The 21020-nt window shown below is 38.7% G+C and overlaps 1 protein-coding gene across 2 annotated transcripts in view; it reads right to left on the reverse strand.

Annotated features, from left to right (window-relative positions):
* CCDC93 (coiled-coil domain containing 93) overlaps positions 1–21020 on the reverse strand; it is a 110488-nt gene that overhangs the window by 9608 nt on the left and 79860 nt on the right. For both annotated transcript variants that reach the window (XM_030579392.1, XM_030579391.1), the window contains 8 exons: positions 16845–16918; positions 15073–15154; positions 13691–13762; positions 11663–11734; positions 11149–11257; positions 9134–9216; positions 2585–2622; positions 597–681 (listed from right to left, as the gene is read on the reverse strand). In XM_030579392.1, the coding sequence (XP_030435252.1) occupies positions 597–681; positions 2585–2622; positions 9134–9216; positions 11149–11257; positions 11663–11734; positions 13691–13762; positions 15073–15154; positions 16845–16918 (615 nt within the window). The remainder of the gene's footprint in view (positions 1–596; positions 682–2584; positions 2623–9133; positions 9217–11148; positions 11258–11662; positions 11735–13690; positions 13763–15072; positions 15155–16844; positions 16919–21020) is intronic.

Consider the following 21020-nt stretch of genomic DNA (forward strand, 5'->3'; position numbering starts at 1 on the left):
GAAAATCAATAATACTTTTTTAGGTGAAAGGAATAAAGCAAAGAAAGTAAAATAAAAAAAACAGACATCCAATTTGCAATATTTACATTATATTTACAAAGGAACAAGCAACTTCAAAAAGGTACTCAGGACCATCCTCCGGTGCACAAGACTGCCTATGATCTCTTCAGTTTCAGCTTTGCTACTGCTGCCACTGAAGAACAACCTTAAAGGGACTGGAGAAATGTGCATGATAGCACTCCACTGAGCACCAGAGCCCACTGTCATGGACACCAAACGCCAAACTCCCAACTTCAGTGGTGCTGAATCAGGCTATGAGTCCCGATGACTGATCTATATTGTAATACCAGAATCTAACTCAAATGCTGCAACCTGTCTGGAGTGAGAGACGTGCTGGTATAAAGACACAGTTCTGGTCTATTCACTAAAATTTTAGTTACAGGCTCTTATTAGGGAATAGTACAAAATAGAAATGATGAGACTTGTCAAGTGTTTAATTAGTTTACATCTCATCACACCAATTTTTTTTAACCATCTAGACTTGTCTGAAATAATTCCAAGCTTCTGCCAAAGAAAACAAGAAGGAACAGTCTAACCTTCATTCGATTCTGTTTAATTCCTTCTACAATCTGTTCCATCTGCCGCAGAAACTGCTCACGAGCACCAGAAGAGGCCATTGCTCTGGAAGAAAAATGGATACTGATTGAGGGGGGAGGGAGTTGGACCAAAAAAGGATTTCCTCTACAATTTTTATCTATCCTGAATGTAGAACTTTCAAAATAGACCTATGCAATATGACTATTTGGGCTTAAAACTACAGCTTTTCTTTCTGCAGAGTGTAAAGAGATAAAAAGCAGATTCAGACAATCCAAGATAAAAGACAGAGGGACAGATGATCAGCTGGTGTAAACTGTCATAAGTCCACTGGGATATATCACCAACTCTATTAGGTCACCCAGTTCATCTCCCTGCCTTGTGCAGGATTGTTCCCTTTGCTAGTGTTTTGTGCAGTGGTAAGAGCTATTGATGGACCAAAAGCATGGTTTCAAAATAAGTGTTTAAAAAGAGCAGCTTATGTGAAAAGCAGGAATGGATTAGAGGACTGGCATGTCAATAAGAACTTTAAGCAGAGTTTTGTTTTAGTGGTTATAATTTACATTTTTGATTCAATAATTATGTTGGTGTAAAGTACAAACACTGCTATACTATTCCATGCCTAACTATAAAACTGTGGTAATTTTAAAGATAAAGTGGTTATCTAAGTATAAACTGCTCAAGTGAACCATTGTAGCAGGGTGCTGGTGCAAAGGCACCTAATTAGCCCCTGCTCAGCCAGCCCCAATCAGGGGAAAGAGATTGGGGCTGGGGAGAAGCCTGGTGCCTGGTCTTTAGAATTGGCTGCACCTGCGGACCTAAGGATTCAAGGGCTATAAAGGCTGGCTGACAGCGAGAAGAAGGGGGAAATGGTCAGGGGAAGGTCAGTCTCCAGGCTGAGGGCAGACTCTGGTTAGGAGAAGAGATTATCAGGCCTGCAAGCTCTGTATGTAGCATAACACTGGTGGTGGGAGAACACTGTGTAAATAAAGCCACAGGTGCTGCATAACTAGAAGCCTCTCTGAGCTTAACTGGGGCAACCAGTGGGCCCCAGGAAGAGGGGCGGGCAGAGGACTTGTCACAACCATCAATATATTTAGTTTGTTTATTACAATTAACAAGTTAAAAATGTTTCTGTTATAGTTGGGGTGGTTGCTTGTCATGGCATGAAAATTGTCAGAGTCGATAAACGACTGTACCAGGATAACAAAAGCAAAGGGCACAAATTCATAGGAAAAATTAAAAAGTTATGATGAGCAAAATATGTCATGCACTAAAATATCAAGCTATTTAATAACAGAAATAATAGTTCAAAACTATAACACCCTAGTTTCTTTCCCATTTTTCACTATACTGGACAACGACAGAAGTACATTTGCAAAAATTCACATTGGAGTATTGCTCAACAGGCTGTAAAGGCCAAGGGTGAAACCCTAGCCACACTGAAGTCAATGGCCAAGATTTCACTCCTAGACTTCTGTGATCCAACCATCACCCTTTATTAAAAAAAAAAAAAAAAGGTTTATCATAGCAACTCTAGGCTACAACATATGCTTAATTTATAGTTAAGAAACGTGTGGCGTCTGTAGTTATTTTCATATAACACAAGCTTAACTTGACAAAATATGTCAAACAAGGTTTTTAAAAATGCCGGTAAGTTAGAAATATAAAAAAAAAATGTTATCTGAGCAGTTTTAGCATAATACAACACAATACAATACCAAGAGCAAAGTATTAACATGTACATTCCACATGTGTTCTTAAGTAATTATATTATTTCATTTGTGCCAAGCTATAGCATGTGGCTATCAAAAATTACAAAACATGTACTGGATCTTACTCAGAACTGGCCATTACATTTCAGAAAGTATAAAGTTTAAATAAGAATCAAAGTTTTCCAAGCATTTTTGAACAAATTTCCACCCCAATTTTTCCAGCCAACTATAGATGTATGAGTAGATACCAAGAGCTAATGACTTAAGTTACTTACTGCTGGAAATTATCATGAATTGAGTTCAGCAGGTTAACCTGGTGAAGACAAAAACACAGTTGAAAATATGCATCCTCCTCTCCAACACCAACATAGATTTTCAGTTACTTTAAAATGTGATTCAGCTCAGAAGAAAGTCAACTGCATAAAAATGCCATCTTGTTTTTGCAGAGCATTGCATGAGGCTGTCTGCATGTACTGAGAGAGTTACAATCAGTTTACCTTAGCAACAAAAACAGTTTTACTGCTTTTCACTCCTGTTAACTAGTGCAGGGTGAAGGGCCTGATATATTTAGAAAAATCTGCACTGGTGAAGAAGCTGCACCAATGTAAAGCAGAGCTTACATCATAAATGCCGCACGCTTATGTTACAGCTTAACTATATGGATATAACGACACTAGTGAAAAATTCTGCTATATAGGCAGATTTCCCAAACCAAACCACTTGAGGGTTGTACAAATGTCAGTGAGGGCTGAATGTATAACACGATTAAGGTGAACAGGTGTAGTAAGGGGCACCATGTGGCCTGCAGAACTTCCATTATTTTCAGTAATATGATACATGAAAGGACTCTGCTTGACTCATGGACGCCAAACCGTGTTTGCAGGCCTTGAAGTGGAACAAACATCTTTAGTAGTAAACTAGGCACATTCGACAGGTAAACTATTAAATATGGGATTCCACAATGCAGTTTTCAGAGCAGATCCACACATTTCCAAAGGGCCTGAATGAAAAAAACTGAATTCGAAAGATCTGTTAAAAATTCATTTCTTTGTGGAAAAAACTTCACTTGGACATGCAAACCAGGCAACTGGTTGGCACAAATGACACTATAGACACATTAACTTTCAATCAGAGTTAGGCACTTGTAATTTGTGCCTTTGAAAACTTCCTCCATAATTACTTGATTTATTAATACACATTTAAAGGCTCTTTGCAAGCTTGTACCTAACAGCATACGGAAAGACTCTTTTATACAAAAGGAAAATTGAGACTTGCTTGGGAATCTTAGTATTCTCTCCAACACATTTAGAGAAAAAGAAAAAAAATCAGAGAAATTGTTGATGGGATGCTTTATCATAGCTTTGAATAGTTCATTCATATTAGTCTCCAGTGGAGAAGTAGTGAGGTTTTCCAAGGTACAATTTTGCCTTTTGACGACGAATGTTTGAAAATGTGCAATCTATACTGCAAGAATCCAATACTGCAAATACTATACTTAGTGTTTACTAATGTGCGTATTCCCAGTGGGAATACGATAAGCACACTGCATGTTACAGTTTGCTGAATCAAGTCCCAACCCTAACAGAGTTAAATCAATGATTTCAAAAGAGTATTATAAGCATGCAGAAATCCACTTCTTACTACTTAGAGGTTAAGATTACTACTAGAGGTCCGAAAATTTTTGACAAAATTTTTGTTTTGACCCACGGACGTTTTCTGACAAACAACAAAAACACCAAAACACAAAAACAACAACTTTCTGCAGGAATATGCCAGTTTCAACTAAACTTTTGTTGGGAAAGGTTTCTCAGGTCCAAGACAGAATTTCTGGTCAAAACCAGACCAAGAGACCACCCTAAAATAGCAAATAGCCTGGTGGTTAGGGCAATCACCTGGTATGTGGGAGATGCCCGTTCAAATCTCCCACATGAATGCCTTAATAACCAGGCTTTTAAGAAAGATTCTGTGCGTCTCATCTTTTTGTTCAAAAACTTCAAAATATCTAATTTTTCTCCCAGTGTAGAACAGGAGAAAAAAGCCACTTCCCACCCAATTCTACTTCATTTTCATTGTGTACATTTTCTCCCCATTTTCTCCCTGTCTGATACGATAACTAAAATAGTATATTCTATCCAACTTTGGGAAAAAAGCTAAAAAGTCAACCTTTGCTTATTTCTGTCAATACTGATGAACAGGACATCCTTAAGGATGGGTGATGCTGTTCCATACCTTACATTAATGTATCCTGCAAAATATCTAACAAGTGAAAAAGCACTATTTTGTGACCATGTCAGAGCTATAGGGTTACATTTCATATCTACAATGTGACAATTTGAAAGTGGGTTCCCAACAGTCACATCATTTTAAAAGCAGAAAAGAATCCTGTGGCACCTTATAGACTAACAGACGTTCTGGAGCATGAGCTTTCGTGGGTGAATACCCACTTCCTCAGATGCATGTCATCTGAGGAAGTGGGTATTCACCCACGAAAGCTCATGCTCCAAAACGTCTGTTAGTCTATAAGGTGCCACAGGATTCTTTGCTGCTTTTACAGATCCAGACTAACACGGCTACTCCTCTGATACTTGAGATCATTTTAAAAAGTAATGCTTTGCAAATTTTGTAAAAATCAAGTGTATGAGCATAGATACCTTTGATGTCACAATTCCACCCCTAGCAATGAGTTATTCATGACTATTTTGAAAATCACTCTATACACAGAATACTTGTTTTATTTTTTGTAATAAGAAATACCTCCCAAAGAATCTTAAGAAAACCAAGACCCAAAAGGGTAAAGGAACATTTGGTTTATATCAGGGGTGGCCAACCTATGGCTCCAGAGCCGCATGCGGCTCTTTGGAAATCAATATGTGGCTCCTTGCATAGGTGCCGACTCTGGGGCTAGAGCTACAGGTGCAAACTTTTCAATGTGTCAGGGTGCTCACTGCTCAACCCCGGCTCTGTCCTAGGCCCCTTCCCCCAGGCCTGCTGTGCCATCGCTCTTCCCCCTTTCCCCGCCAGAGCCTCCTGCACTGTGAAACAGCTGATTGTGGTAGCAGGAGGCATGGGGAGGAGGCGCTGATCGGTGGGAAGCGCTGGGGGCGGGAGGGAGAGCGCGGATGGCAGGGCTGCTCTTTGGCAATGTACATTGGTAAATTCTGGATCCTTCTCAGGCTCAGGTTGGCCATCCATGAGTTTATATGATATTAGTACAAAATATTTGTTCACTGAAGCCTTTTTTCTACAGTTAAATCAATAAGAAAACTGAAACCATATCGTACATTCTTGACATCAAAAACCACTCAGACATCTCTTGAGATTAGCATAATCCACTGGAAACCTTTGATATATGTTATGGCTGCCTTTTTAAATTGCATTCATAAGTATACAGTTAGGTAAAAGTAAAACTCTTCTCACAGTTTGTACTTAAGTATTGCGTTACCTTTGGGCAAAACTACTCCAGGTTTCTTTTCAATATATTTACAAAAGAAAAGAGACTATTAGCCTTGATAGACATTATTTAACAATCAAGCACTTCTGGTCTAAAATCTGTCACCTCTGTCTTTAATAAGTTCATTTCTATTTCAGAAGCAATCAGTGAAAAGAGATTAGTTTGTACGCCTGTACCCTCAGTAAATGTTATAAAAATCTGCAGTAAAGGCTAATCCACAGAAGACATTAAAGCAATATCATGAGTTCCATAGTTGCTACTTAATGTGCCATGCAAAATAAAGAATATGTGATCTGCAAATTGTCTGTTCATTTACAATAGTGCACAACACAATAATCATTCTGGCAAATAAAATGGATATAATGCAAACAGATAAAGCAAGGCATCTGGTAATATCTTTCTAGAATTTATTAGATAAATATTTATAGCCCAGCATTACTGGTGTAATATTATTTCCCTCTCTCCCCCGACCCCCTTTACACAGATTAAATCTCTCACAGTTAACACTAGTCTCATAATTCTCATATCATGGGATCTATCTTCAGATGTTTTGCCAATAAAGTCCACATGTAATATATAAACACAGATTTAATTGTAAACCTGAATATATTACAGCTGACTCAATTCTTTGTCTAGTAAAATTCAGCATCAGATCTCACCAGGAGATAATTTTTAAAAGCTTTTGAGGAAGACAAAACATTAATGACAATTTTATCAGACCAAGAGGTAAGCTACATCTATGCTGCAGTGATAATTTTGTCTTGCTGATCTTATATAAATGACGTTGAATACATTTGAGAAGAACAGAAAAATATTTAATGATAAATGGACTGTAGATATCTTCCATAAAATGACATTCCTAGATCATGTCCTAATTATTAATACAGGTAAGTTAGAAAACAGCAGGATGTCCTATTCTGATTATCATTGGCCTAATTAAAAAAAGAAAACAAAACAAAAAACCCAAACAAACAAACAAACAAACATTCTCAGCTGTATTGCTTGATTCAGCAAGTATTTAGGCATACTTCCTTATGTGCTCTGCTGAACTGGAACTTCACAGAAGTTATTCCAATGTCAGAATCTAAGTTACAATAGTTGCATTACAACAGAACACTCTTCATAGTGCCATGGGCAGGGCATAGCTGCAGTACTGTAGCTATCTCTTAAACAAAGGTAAATGTGTAGAGAGTCTTAATGCATTGTAGCACCATCAGAAGGTTGTTTTGGTGGCTTTCCCCACACTGACTGAAACAAAGAACTTCAGTAAATCTGTGTAAAGCCCAGGGTATGGCTACACTCAAAACTTCAAAGCGCTGCCGCGGCAGCACTTTGAAGTGTGATCAGTGTAGTCGCAGCACCAGCGCTGGGAGAGAGCTCTCCCAGCGCTGCACGTACTCCACATCCTCATGGGGTTTAGCTTGCAGCACTGGGAGCCGCGCTCCCAGCGCTGCGGCACTGTTTACACTGGCGCTTTACAGCACTGTATCTTGCAGCGCTCAGGGGGGTGTTTTTTCACAACCCTGAGTGAGAAAGTTGCAGCGCTGTAAAGCACCAGTGTAGCCATGGACCCAGGTCTTGCAAGATTGCCAGTGTTGGTAGTGTTGATAAGGCTTGTTGATAAGGAAGTGTTGATAAGGCTTGATGAATTTTGCATATAGCAAAATCCTGGCCTTACTGAAGTCAGTGAGTTTTGCTATTGACTTCAACAGAATGATGATTTCACTTCTGAACTTTGGATGCTTATCAGAAACCAAAACTTCCAGACCTTTAGACACTTATCCATTACTAACTGATAACTCATTCTTTCCTACTGAGTAACTTTCCAGGGCTGTCATGGGCAGGTCTTAGGTCACTGTACACTAACTAAAAGGAACTGTGAAAGGACAAAATAGGTCTTGCATTTTGGAACATGTTACGTGCATAATATACACACACATATATCTGAGTTCTTGACTTTTTATTCAGATGATTTTCATGGCAAAAGCCTGCCAGAATCAACTGTTTCCTCAAAGGGAAACTGAATTCCCTGATTCTCTCACCTGATTCAAATACTCATATCTAGTATATTTGTCAGAATCTACTATTCAGGAAAAAGATGATGGATTTTTAGATTGCAGCTGTCTATGCCACCGCTACTCTTAGAGGGCAGAAACTGTGCTCACTTAATAGTACTGTATAGGTACCATCTAGTACTCAAAGCAATTAATGGCTGCCTTTGTAAAGGTGTTTAAACAATGTTCTGTTCTTGTTTCATTAAAATACAATGAGAAGCATGCAGTCAGACTCTATTTTTACCAGCTAATGCAATTCTTATTGTGCTATCATGTATTTTACTGAAGAAAGAAATGTATATTTTCATCTGACCCATAACATCATTAGAACTGCTTACAAAAACCCATGTGAACTGTTAAAACAATCTTTACTGATTAAGATGTTGTTCTATTTACTGATGTTGGATTCATCACACCAAAGCATCTTCTAATTACTTAAAAGTAACCAGTAAAGCATTACTGATATTTTACAAACTCTGAAATGCCAGTAAATCCTTTATTATGAAAAAACAGTCATGTGGAGTCAAAATCTTTATCAGAAATGTATTTGCTGCTCCTGCTTATTCCTCCAGTCCTCACTGAAGTCTAGTCTATCCATAACATCACAGAAGGGTAAAATTCATTGTTGGCGTAAGTCCACTGACTTCAATTGTGTGCTACCCTAGAGAGGAATTTGGCTTTAACTTCTGGATGGTGGAAGGAGGTGAAATAGGCAGGAGCAGAAGAAGAACTCTTCAAAGAAGATCCTGTTTTCATGGTAAGTAAGGGCTTGGTCTTGCCCCCTTGAAGTCAATGAAGGTTCTGTCACTGAATTCAAGGGGAACAGAAACAGACCCTAAGAACCTGACTTTGCTGCCACTTATGTCAATTTACTTTGGTAACTGAAGTCACTGGCTGTAGCACTGGTCCCTAAACTAATGCAGATCCTGGATAGCTAACCCTCAGGTTAATCCAATTTTGTGAGGCCAAAATGCAAGTGGTGTGTGTCAGAATACTAATTTTATTGGCCTTTTGAGCCTAAATTGAAAAATTCAGATATCTGTTTCTGGTGTTGGCCCTTCTGTTAAAAACAATACACACATATGCACACAAAATACATAAGCAGAAATTTTCCTAACAGAATTAAACCAAACAAAGATTTCCACAAACATTCTGTAAACAGAGTTTTAGACCCAAGTCAATTTCTTCTCAGTTCTGACCTTTTGCGATAATTACCGGTACCTTGCATAGATAAGGCCTAGTCCAGTGTCTATTACACAGAAACTCAGCAGTATCCTATTTTCCTATCATGGGCTAAACATTTAAAAACACGTTCTTACTTCTTTTTCCAAATATATCTTCTTATCATCCAATGTATTATAGAGAGTAAAGAACTGCTTGGTTTCTTTGTGAGTTGCTGACACTAAAAGCAAAAGAAAAACAGAGCAATGAAAGAGCATATGAGGCACTGCCCCCTCCAATATGTTTAGGGGGATTTATTATTGTTTACATAACCTAGTATTAACACAAATGTTTTCATGAAATTTTTAAATCCTCAGTGCAACGGTCTTTCTGCATTTCAGTATTCCCCTACAGTGCTAACAACCCAAATACTGTTGTATCATGGGATTTCATGAAAATCAGAGTGCAGAACTGAACAGCCTTTTTTATAATATTCTCAAAAAAGGGTTGGGAGGAGTTGGAATTAATGCCAGTGCTGAAGGGGTACAGCATTCAGCCTGATTAGCTGTTTTAAGAAGACAAAGAACTTGTCTACATAGGGAAGTTAATGTGCAGTAAGTTAGGATGTGAATTTAAGACACACTATCTATTCCACACTAATTCCCTGTATGCATTCTTACTGTGCATGAAGAGAACCCTCTGACCATTTAGTGAACTTCACAGCTTAATTCCCCAAAGATTCCATCCACAATGATCATGCTCCAGCCCAGATTTGAACATATTGTGTACTATAGAATGACATGCATTCTGACAATTCAGGTTTTGGGGGTCTCAAATTGTGCACCCAAAATTAGTGGATACTTCTGACTCTAATATCTCTGTGCCTCAGCACCCATCCGTAAAACAGGGATAATACCTTCTCATTTCACAGGGTTGTTGTGAAAATAAATTCAGGAATATTTGTCAAGCTCTCAGACACCACAAAGATGAGCACCTTTGAAAATCCCATAAGGAAATTAATAGTCTCTGTCTATAGAGCAGGATTTGAATAGTGTGCAGCAAATAGGTCCTGGGGCCACACACTGAACAATGAAGCAAAAACAAAATATTGAATAGCTGCTAACTAAATGAGCATTGTCCATTCTGTGCACTGAATGAGGCTGGGTTGCTGTGCAAACAAAACAAAACAAACAAACAAGAGTATGTGATCACGTAATTAAAGACTATTACACTGCATATGCACAAGCGAACCAATTAAAATTGCACAGGCAACCTTAATTGCGGCATTTCCTAATTTTTGGGTTCTTGACAAAGAAACTTTAATGTTCTTTTAAAATAGTTTGTATGTGTGTAACATATACTCTGTGTATACGTCTGACTATGCACTGTTCACAGCTGTACATACAACACACACACACACGAAGTACATATAGTATATACATACCAACAGATGCATAATATGCATTCCTCCTTTCCTGACATCATGATTATAGGAATAAATTTAGAAGCATATACACAGAATGGTCAATTTGCATACCTAATTTTATTATCTGGGGGCACACGTACTTCTAAAAATTTGGGCCATAATATCTGAATTAAAGATTGGTAGGGAAGAAATTGAGAGACAAGGTTCACACTCTTCTTCTGCCCAGATATTGCGGCACATTTGTAAAACCTGACAATCTTCTGTTTTAACTCCTCTAACCTGCAGCAATAAATGGGACATGAAGTGTTTAAGAGAGCCAGCCTTAACTACAGATTTCTTGACATTGTTTGTCAGAACCACATACTCATAAAGAAAACACACACAGGTCATACAAAAATGGTAAACCAATGTTAACTGTGATTAATGAAACATGAATTAGATGTAGACACTTTCCCTGTAAACGGTGGATTAAGGGCTTTCTAATCATTGATGCAAGAGTCTGAACCTACTGCAAACAAAAGAACAATTACTCCAGAGATCATGTGCATCAAGTTTCAGTCTCAAGGGAATTTTTATAGCCAGTTTTTAAAACCTTGAAAAAGGAGGGGTATACAATGTGAATGTCCAATGACCCTTAAATAGAACAGAATTAGCAGGTGCTGTTGTCATGCACCATAAGCCTATAATGTGATTATGCTCCTTTCACTGGTTAGCCTTCAGGAGTACATTTCTGTTTGATATACGTACCCTGACCATAAAGTTCGATAAATCTCTTCTGATACTGAGTTAACTCTGCTCTGCTGGGTACCTCATCAATCTTGCGTTGTAAAATAGCTATCTCTCTATTTCTTCGGGCCTGAGTGAAAGGTAGGGAGAAAAAAATGGATCGTTTTATCATTTTAAATGGACAAAAGATAGCAAGATTCAGAAATAACCTGCTAAATAAGCTAATAAAAAATACCTGCACAAAGGAGAGTTAATATATCCGGTAAGTTTTGTTAAGCCTCAAAATTTATTTCATAACACCAATTATAAAAGGTACTTGCTTACACTTACAAATGTTGAAGAAATATACAGAAATACATTTAAGTGCTTAGCTAAGAAAACTTCAAAAATTCTGCTCTAGTAAGTTTGAAACTAACTAACTAACTAACTAACTAACTAACTAACTAACTAACTAACTAACTAACTAACTAACTAACTAACTAACTAACTAACTAACTAACTAACTAACTAACTAACTTACTTACTTTGTACTCACCAGTAATAGTCTGATCTTTTGAAGCTTATCTTTTTCAGTTTTGTATTGCTGGTCTATAATCTTATTAGGTTCCTAAAATTTGAGAAACCAAAGATAATCTCTGATTAACAGGCAAACCAACAGAATTTAAGCATTGTCTTAAAAAAGAGAGGCTTTTGGTCAGCAATTATAAAAAACACAGATTGAATTCTTTATTTTGTTCACCTTTAAGGATATCCAAAATATTGCCAACATTTTTATATTATTTTAAGGAGAGTGGGTCAATGAAGTTGAATGAAAAAATTTAAGTTCTGAATGTCATTTACACTACATCAATAACTGCATATTTTACTAGCTTTTAGGCCTGAGAGAGAGAGAGAGAGAGATTTGAGATTGCTAAGTAGCCTTTTCACTGAGAACACCACCTCCAAAGAGACAATTGCTAAGTACAGTAACATGCAATTAAAACATAAAAGTTGTAAATCAGATTATATTCTCAGTTACTACAAGTGTAAAACTGGAGTAAGTCCATTGACATCAATACATTTGTGATCAAGGACTTCTATGAGACTACTCATCTGTGTTAAGTGAAGCACATGCATTGTTCTATACAGGATGGGGGCTCCAAGTTATCACCATCTTCCTTTGATTCTCCCATTGTGTTCTGTTCATCTTTCGGCTTTGTAGGCCAGGGACTATCTAGGGCCTGTACGGTACCAAGTGCACAAGTAGGCACTTAAGCAGTGATCACCACCATCACCACAATAAATAGTGACCATGACACCAATAATCGTAACAATGATAGCTACATCAATCAATCATATCTAGGTGCAATTCACCCGCTGGCACAGGGCCTGTACAAGATTCCCCCATGCCATGTTAGCCCTATAAATCCATGCATAAGATCCTCTTTATTCTCCCTCCCTCGTCTCACTCCACCCTAGTGCTCTCACAGCACCAGTTGCTGCAAACCCCACACAAGGGTTTGTTCAGGCTTTGGGTGGGGTAGATGGGAAGTTTTTTGTTCTTAAACTGTTTCAAATCCTAAAATGACTAGTTATAAAGCATTTCTTTTCTGTTAATTTTTAATATCTTCTGCAATATTGAGGTACAGCACACGCACCAGCCATTTAAGATCATTCTGTTCTCATCTCCTTAAACCATTTACTTTAATTTCATTGAATAAGCGACATTACACAGATAAATTTGGTGAAGGCTGGTATTTGTTCTGCATTTCCCTGCTTTTGTGGATTTCCAAATCAGATCTTTCATGTGGAACTTTAACCTAGAAGTCTAAAGTCTCATTTCCTCTCCATGCATGTTGTGTTCTGGAGGTGGAGGATAAAGTTATGCGAGCTGCCACCCACTCGATTCTGGAAGAAGCATATAAAGGCCACTCTAGTCATCTCAAGGTATACAAAATAACTAAACCCGAGCCTCCATTTTTCTCCACTATAACTCCCTGCCCTCCTATTAGTAAAGATTAGGGTGACCAGATGTCCCAATTTTTTAGGACAGTCCCGATTTTTGGGTCTTTTTCTTGTATAGGCTCCTATTACCCCACACCCCATCCCGATTTTTCACATTTGCTGTCTGGTCACCCTAGCAAAGATGCATGGTAGCAAAGTTTCACGGTGACTGTTGCTGGTTAAACTAATAAGTGTTTCACTATAATGTCATGCTCCACTGTTTGTTGTGTACACCTGTTTATTATTTTTTTTTTACTTAGATTTGCTCCTTGTGGTGGGACTATCTTTTTTCATTATATGTGTACAGCAGCTAGTTTGATTGGGGACACTAGGTACCTCAATATCTATCTACTTTCTTTCAATGTTTGCTAGTTAGCAGATCAAGAGTTCAGGCTATTCCTGAACCCTAGTAACCTGCATGATAGTCAATTTGTTATGCATGGTTGGTGGCTGTATGTCTCAAATTCCAATTGGTGGTAGATTTTTTTTAATACAACACAGGTGTAAAAAGGAAGAAAATTACCCAATGAATATTTTTAAATACTAATGAAAAGTTAGCCTTTTGACATTTGCTGTTTACCTTTTCTTCCCCATTTTCCTCTGCTTCGGCTTTCAAACTCTCAATGTTTTGCTGTAGGCGGGCCATCTCTTCCTTTAAAAGCAACAAAAATATTATAGTTACCTTCAAGAGAAAAAAGCCCAAATCTGTATTTTAATAACTTCTGCATTAGATAGTACTCCATGATGTACATGTACTGGGAACATTACATAGCACTCTGCGCTAAGGGGAAAAGGAGGCAAATGTTCTTCATTATGTTAAACTGCATGCCTTGTTTTTCAAGTAGAAATAGCCATATTTCTTTCTTGTGGAATATATAGTTGCTTAAGATGCATCCTAAGTAACACATAATATGGAAAGCAGGACTGGAGAAATGTAGGAATGTTAAAATACCAGCATTCTGACACTGGTCTGCCATATGTAGACACAACCAGCACAACTGCACCCAAGACAAGTTAAAGGCTGCAAAATTATTTCCATTATAACCTTCTGTTTTCATAACTTTTCAAATGATTCATCTTTGGGGCTAAAATGTTCCATGCTTAGTCTCTGCTGAGGGATGACATTTCTTCTTTTTCGTTATGTTTAAACAAAATCTCTTTAGCTGTTGTTGAAATAGGAACTAGAGAAGGAAAACAATTCTCTCTCTGATCTTTATCGTGCATCACCATAGCAGCAAACCGAGCAGAAAACACATTAATTATGCACTGAAATTGAAACATACTTTGAAAGTAGGAAGGCTTGATCTTGGGCTTCTCTCTTCTAGTGGGTTTTCCAAAGCCAGTGGCCCTTGACCAAGAGGTAGGTCCTGGGCACTGTTAGCTGTGCTGTCCAAGAGGAGACCAAGCTGTCTCAGTGAATAAGATAGATGGGTATCTAGTGTAGCTAGGCCCAACACTGAATAGGCTTTTCAGTAGTGTTATTTGTAGCATGGTTCATGGAGTAAGACGACACGTAACTGTGCATCAACGTACTGATGACACTATTACCTACATTTAGAAATGATCCTTCTAAGGGGCCTCTTCCGTACTATGCAAGCTGAATGACATGTAACACAAGACAGAACCTTGAGGGATGCCACAGTTCAGATACAAATGAATAGGTGGTTGATTTTGTGTCCTTGCAAAGGGTGTCTAAAGACCAATGGCGAGCACTTCTGGCTAATCCAGAACTGGACCTGCAGGGTTGTCTAGCCTAGTTTCAGAGATACATTAGGTGACAGATCTAGGTGATTCTCCACAATTCTGTATGGACTGGGTTGGCATTATTCAAAATGGATCTGACATTACCAGTAAATACCAACAAACAAACCTAGTACAGGGCAGGTGGAGGTGGACAATTCCATTTACCAATTTTGATCAATCTTCATGTAGCAAGATAGAGAAGCAGAGAGACACACTTACTCTACAATGAGCTCTGAACTCTTGCTCTTGACTTTTGAGATTTTCGTTCATAGCCACCAGTGCTCGTAGGTTCTGCAATATGCTAAATTAGAAAGCACAGCAAACTACATTAATTCTTTCAGTTTCTCAATTTACACACAAGGAAAAGTAAGTTATTAGAACAAAGTTATTTTAAACAAGTTTTCCTACTACTGAGCTAAAAACTAAAAAACACAAAACAAACAAACATCATTATGGTGCCATGGAAAATAATTAAGATTTGGTACTGCACAGATCATGATGCTTCCTTCCAGTTCTCTGTTACCTATAAAAAATTCTGGGAGGGTCTCCCATCTGATACATAGTGTAGTTTTTTCAAGACATGGGCTTTAAGTAGGGGGGAAATGGATAGAGGGCTTTATCCTCTTGTCAAATCGGCCTTGGGCCCCTCTGGTTGCAGTACATATCTAAACTTCTCCAATAAAGGAAGAGTTTCATTTTTAATTGCTGATTATGGTCATGTTGGGTGAAATTTTAAAGGCTCAAATAGGAGTTTCTTACTTCTACTAACTTTCTATTGGAGCTGGAGTCTTAACTTCTATTTATGCCTTGGAAAAGAAAATCTTCTCCCCCCTCTTGTGGCACTCTAAATTCCTTTATATCATTAATACATATGAAGTTACGAATCATGTGGTATGGTTGTCATTAAAATATGCTGTAAGTTGGGGAATCAGCCAGATATCAGCTCCCTAGCGGCAACAGCAAGGAAAGTAACCAAAGTACAACCCATCAACAGCTACTGTCCAGCAAGGGAGTTACAATTCAATGACTCAGCTGCATGAGGCGAGGCCACACCAGGGGAATTGCTCAACTTTGCCTGGAGATTCAGCAATGCCCACCAGATATGCTTGGACTTGTGTTCCCCAAGCACATGGGACAGAGTATAAAACAGAACACAGGGACCCCATGCTTAGCCTTTCTCCTACCCCCACCTATGCTGCAAGCAACCAAGACATTCAGAGGAAGACTGAAGCAGAGGAGGCTGGCCTAGGTTTAAAGGGACAAACTTGTATATTAAGGACCGCAATATCCAGTGGTGTGAAAAAACTGCTTAATTTAGATGCTCAGTCTAAGGGGGTTGAGAGTTGAGACTGTGCGCTTATCTTTTATTTTCTTTTGGTAACTAACTCTGACTTTTTATAATCACTTAAATCTATCTTTTTGTAGTCAATAAATCTGTTTAACTATTCACCTTTACCAGTGAGTTTGCCTGAGGTGTGTGGAAAATCTGCTCAGGTTTGCAAAAGCTAATGTATATCCACTTTCCATTGATGGAAGTGGTGAACCGATGACTAAATTTGCACTGCTCATCTTGAGCAGTGCAAAATGGTATATTCCTGAGGTACAGTGCTGGGTGGATTTGGCTCTGACGCCTTTCTCTGTGGGATTCACGAGAGCCTCTGGGAGCATTCATGCAATCCAGCTGGGTGTGGGCCTCCACATGCGGTTGTGCTGAGTGCTAACAGCACCTGAAGTGGTTTGCTGCTGGTCACTAGCATGGCACTGTGAGAGATGGCCCAGGCTGGAGAGAGATAAGGGGAACAGCGGTCCCACAGTACAGGCTGCACCCCGAGGGTCCCGTCACACTGCTGTCCGCTAAGCTAAAAACAGACTCCCTCACAGCTATATGTTAATTATACATTTAGGCTGAATAAGAAATAAGCACTGAATGCTACATTGCCAAAGCCAGCAGTTTCCAATGATCATAAGTCACATAAATGAAGAAAATATACCTTGAATCTGCTTGGGATTCCACCGTTTCTAAGGCTGCCAGCTCCTTGTCCAATTTATCACTGTAACTCTTAACCTAAGGGATGCAATTAATAAAACATGTAAATACATTTGCACACTAGAATGATTCATGTTTCTCTGCCTTCCCACACAATGAAGCCAAGGAGATGAGCTTTCTCCAAATAAAAGCTTTAGAGAATTCTCTAGAATCTTTGGCTTTATTTCTTAGCCATCATTAACAAGTAAGATTTCTTTCCAAGGTTAGCAGAATTCCCTTACCAGGTACGAGTACAGTAAATTCATCATGTTTGCAGACCACTGCACTTGCCCTCCCAAATCAATATGTAGAATCTCTGTTCCACAGCAAGATGGACAAATGAATTCTACATTGCACAAGACTATACCAAATGCTCCTGTCTCTCTTAATTCAGGAACCTATCTATATATGAGCAGAACTGTCATATTTCATTTTTTTCAGGTCTGTATGAGTCAGTCATAAAAACCTTGCCTTGGAACAAAATGTGAAAGGTCAACAGATCATGTTTAAAAAAAAACTTATCTAAAATTAAAATCAGATTGGGGTTATAGAAAAGAAATATTCTAACTGACTAATTCAAGACTTCTGTGCTCTTTCTTCTTCCAATGAACTTTTGTAGCCCACCATCTAAGCATAAAACTGTGACTCAGACTATATATCTACACAGGGGAACCAGAATCTGCCTTACCTACCTATATGGGCTGCTTGGACCTCCAGTGCAGGGACATAGGCCTAAGCAGAGCTAATAATGTGCTTACTCCCTCCTTACAGTGTGTGGACAGGGAGGAGCAGAGGAATGGGGGGGTGTCTTTGCTACACTTCCTGTTCTTATTGGTCCAAGAAGTTGAACCAATGTGGGAGAGTTGTACTTCGCTGCTAGCAGAGGCCAGCAGTAAACTACTATCCCCAGGTAGCAAAGAGAAAGGAGGGGGATGTATGACCACTGGTACAAACTACACTGATCAGCTTAAAGCTCAGAAAGTAGGCAAGGCTTTAGCTCAACCAAGCTGAGCACAGGCTGAAGCACAACAGCTTGGTCTGGACTAGAGCACTGGAAGGTATTAATTAGAATGGACTAATTAACAACAATGTACACGTGCCAGCTTTAATATCTAACCTAGAGAAGGCCTTAGAGAGGTCTCTCTGACTCTCAGCACCTCCCAGGGCTACTTGTGAGTGGTGCAGTTTATTTGCTACCCCTTGTGCGTGTGAAGAGTTGTACTTCAAGACAACAATCTAGTTGTAAATATGCTACATTCTTGTACAGTGATGAGAAAGACAAAGGGACTGGATGTTAAATATTAAAGATTTTCTGCTGTTAATATGAATTTTACATGCATGGTTTATGGACATATTCCCCCCTATTGTGTAATTTTACAGTACAGTTCTATTTCTCCTGGGAACAGAAACTGAAGAGGAAAAAGATTATGCGTATGTTATCTTTATCACTATATGTTTTAGCAACATAGATAGGCTTACAAACTATAAAGAAAGATCATTTTGTCTCTGCTAAGGTGGTGAAAGCCTCAAGATCAAGGAAACCTATAACGACGATGTACTAGGGATGGATTCTCCATGGCACTGGCAGGGATTCATGCACGAAATGTGGTGCAGTTTCAAAGAACAGCTTGAGTAGAGACGAACCTTAAAAGTGAACCACAAAGCTTTTGTTAAAAGTAAACAACTCCTAAGATTCCAAGATGCAGTTTTATGGACAGACAGTGAAATTATCTTCTGCTGCAGCAAGTGTTCAGGCTTTCTCTGAGAATATAACTGCTCAGATTCAGATGCTAATGTCTGAAAGTGACAAATACCTCTTATTGAGTTCTGTCCATTTCCATTCATTGAGGTTCTATAGGTGCTGGGAGGTGTTGATCACTACTGGCACTCTAAGGGAGGGTGAATATTCCAGAGTCCCTCAAACCTGAGAATGAGGATATTAGTAGTATTCCAGTAGTGCCTAAAGACCCAGCATACCACCAATGATTGTAGCAAGAGCTGAATTCTAGGAAGTCTTGAAAATATGCAAACCGTTAAACAAAAGGACACAAGTGCACTTAGAGATTCTGTACTCCACAAGTGGCAAAAAGGAAGGAACACAAACTTACATATCAAATCACACAAGTGACATACCTAGTTCAATAACCTGTTTCTGGTTACATATTCAAAACCCTTAGCTAAAACTGTAATCTCTTCTACTGAAATGAACCCCATTAGCTTTGATACTACAGTCACAGGTGGTATAGAAAACCTCATTACTCTGACATCATGACCTTCAATTAGGTCACTACAATGCTCCAAGACTTCAACATAAAACTAAGTTTCCTAACATTTTAAACGTAACCATACTTTAAAGTCAGAATTAACTACATGTAGAAAGGTTCTGGAAAGACATTAAAAAAAAACTTTACAGTTAACATCTAATCACATTTTTACTGTGTTTCCATGGCATCACAGACTATTTCTCTTTGTTCCCTACATTTAATATGGTGTTGCAATTACATTTCTGTTCATTTCCTTGGTAACCTGATGTTGATATGTATGAATTTATATACAAAATGAATAGGCTCCCTATAGTACAGCAAACATATACCAGATTATGAAACCAAAACTACAGAGCCAAATGCCAACTGTTAAATAGTGACCATTTCTAAAGCAGCACTGCATGTCAATCTTAAAAATCAGATAGCTCATCCCGTACTTTGCTGCTTTTGTTCTTCTGATTTAATGACCTTCTACAGAGATTTATTCACAACAGTTCTCTTTCCTCTCCCTATTAGCGAATCTAACTTTCACAGAAGATGTCAAATGGGTATGTATACCCTGCACACGATGCCTGGGCTCTAACTCAGCTTTGAGCCTGAGCCCCACTTTATGTCCACACAGAAATCACCCAGACTCGGGTCAGTAATACTCAGGACCAGGTTTTAGGACCCTGCTACTAAGGTGGGTCAAAGCCCAAGTCCTACTGAGATTCAGGACCAAACACTATTACTTTGCAAAGTGGATGTAGCACAAGCTGCATACCCAAATCAGAAGGTCTGCGTAGTGCAGCATGAACATATCAGCATGGCTGAGACACCTTGGTCCACCAACTGTAAACCTAAGTGTACAATTCAGTATGCTCAAGCACGGGCTTGGATTCAGAGTCCCACAGACCTGGGGCTTAGTGTGGAGTGCAGACATACTCACTGACTGTCATGGAGGGAGGAGTCCCTACAGATGAGATTAGGAGTACTTATATATGCATAGCATCTTCTGTCCCGAAAGGGCACAATATTTCATATAGTATCTATATCTCTTTCTATTTATATGAAAAAGCACTGAAAAGCAGTAATCCCAAGGGTGAAGGGTGAAAGCCAATTAGCCTACATATGATGGGGAGGACGGTCAGTGCCACGGGGCCAGCCATTTATCATACAGAACATACTATGGAATCTTTAATGAACAGACAAGACCTCTGTTTTAGGGATCCTATCCAAAACACCTATGCCCAGTAAACTGCATGCTATTCACAGAGCTGTCGAGAGGATGATGACACCACCATTTTGCGGCAGGTTTTAGAATTTGTTTTTGTTCCACATGGGAATGAAACCAAAGCCTTTTGAACGTAGGCTGTCAAGAGATGAAAGCCTCAGGTTACCAGAGCCCCTGAATCAAGAAATCCACCCCAATGGAAACTTCATCAAAACGTTCTGGATTCAACATAACAGTATATTTTGACAAAATGAAATTTCATTGAAAAATGTTCTGACCAGCTCTAGTATTTAGACTAAACAGCACTGGATTAAGTGCCTAGCTGAGCCAGCATGGTCCTGTATTAGCAGTTCTATCAAATCTAAGTATTCCAAATCCAGTGCACTGGTTGCAAAACCACCCCGCAAAAATACCAGTTTTCCTCTCCACCAATATGCTTCAAAGCAGCTGGGGAAGAATCATCTCTATGATAACAGTTAATTACTTTACCCATTTAATTATTAGTTTTACTACTGAGTTACCCATTGGAGATGGGGATGTGGCTACCCATTTATTTGGAATGCATGTCAAATTAGATATCAAACAGCTATCAGATGGAAATAATCTTTAGTCTTGACCAAACTGGGCTAAAATTCAAAATGATGACCAAGAGATGGAAGAATCT

This window comes from Gopherus evgoodei, chromosome 11, assembly GCF_007399415.2.
Source record: "Gopherus evgoodei ecotype Sinaloan lineage chromosome 11, rGopEvg1_v1.p, whole genome shotgun sequence".
Lineage (NCBI taxonomy): Eukaryota > Metazoa > Chordata > Testudines > Testudinidae > Gopherus > Gopherus evgoodei.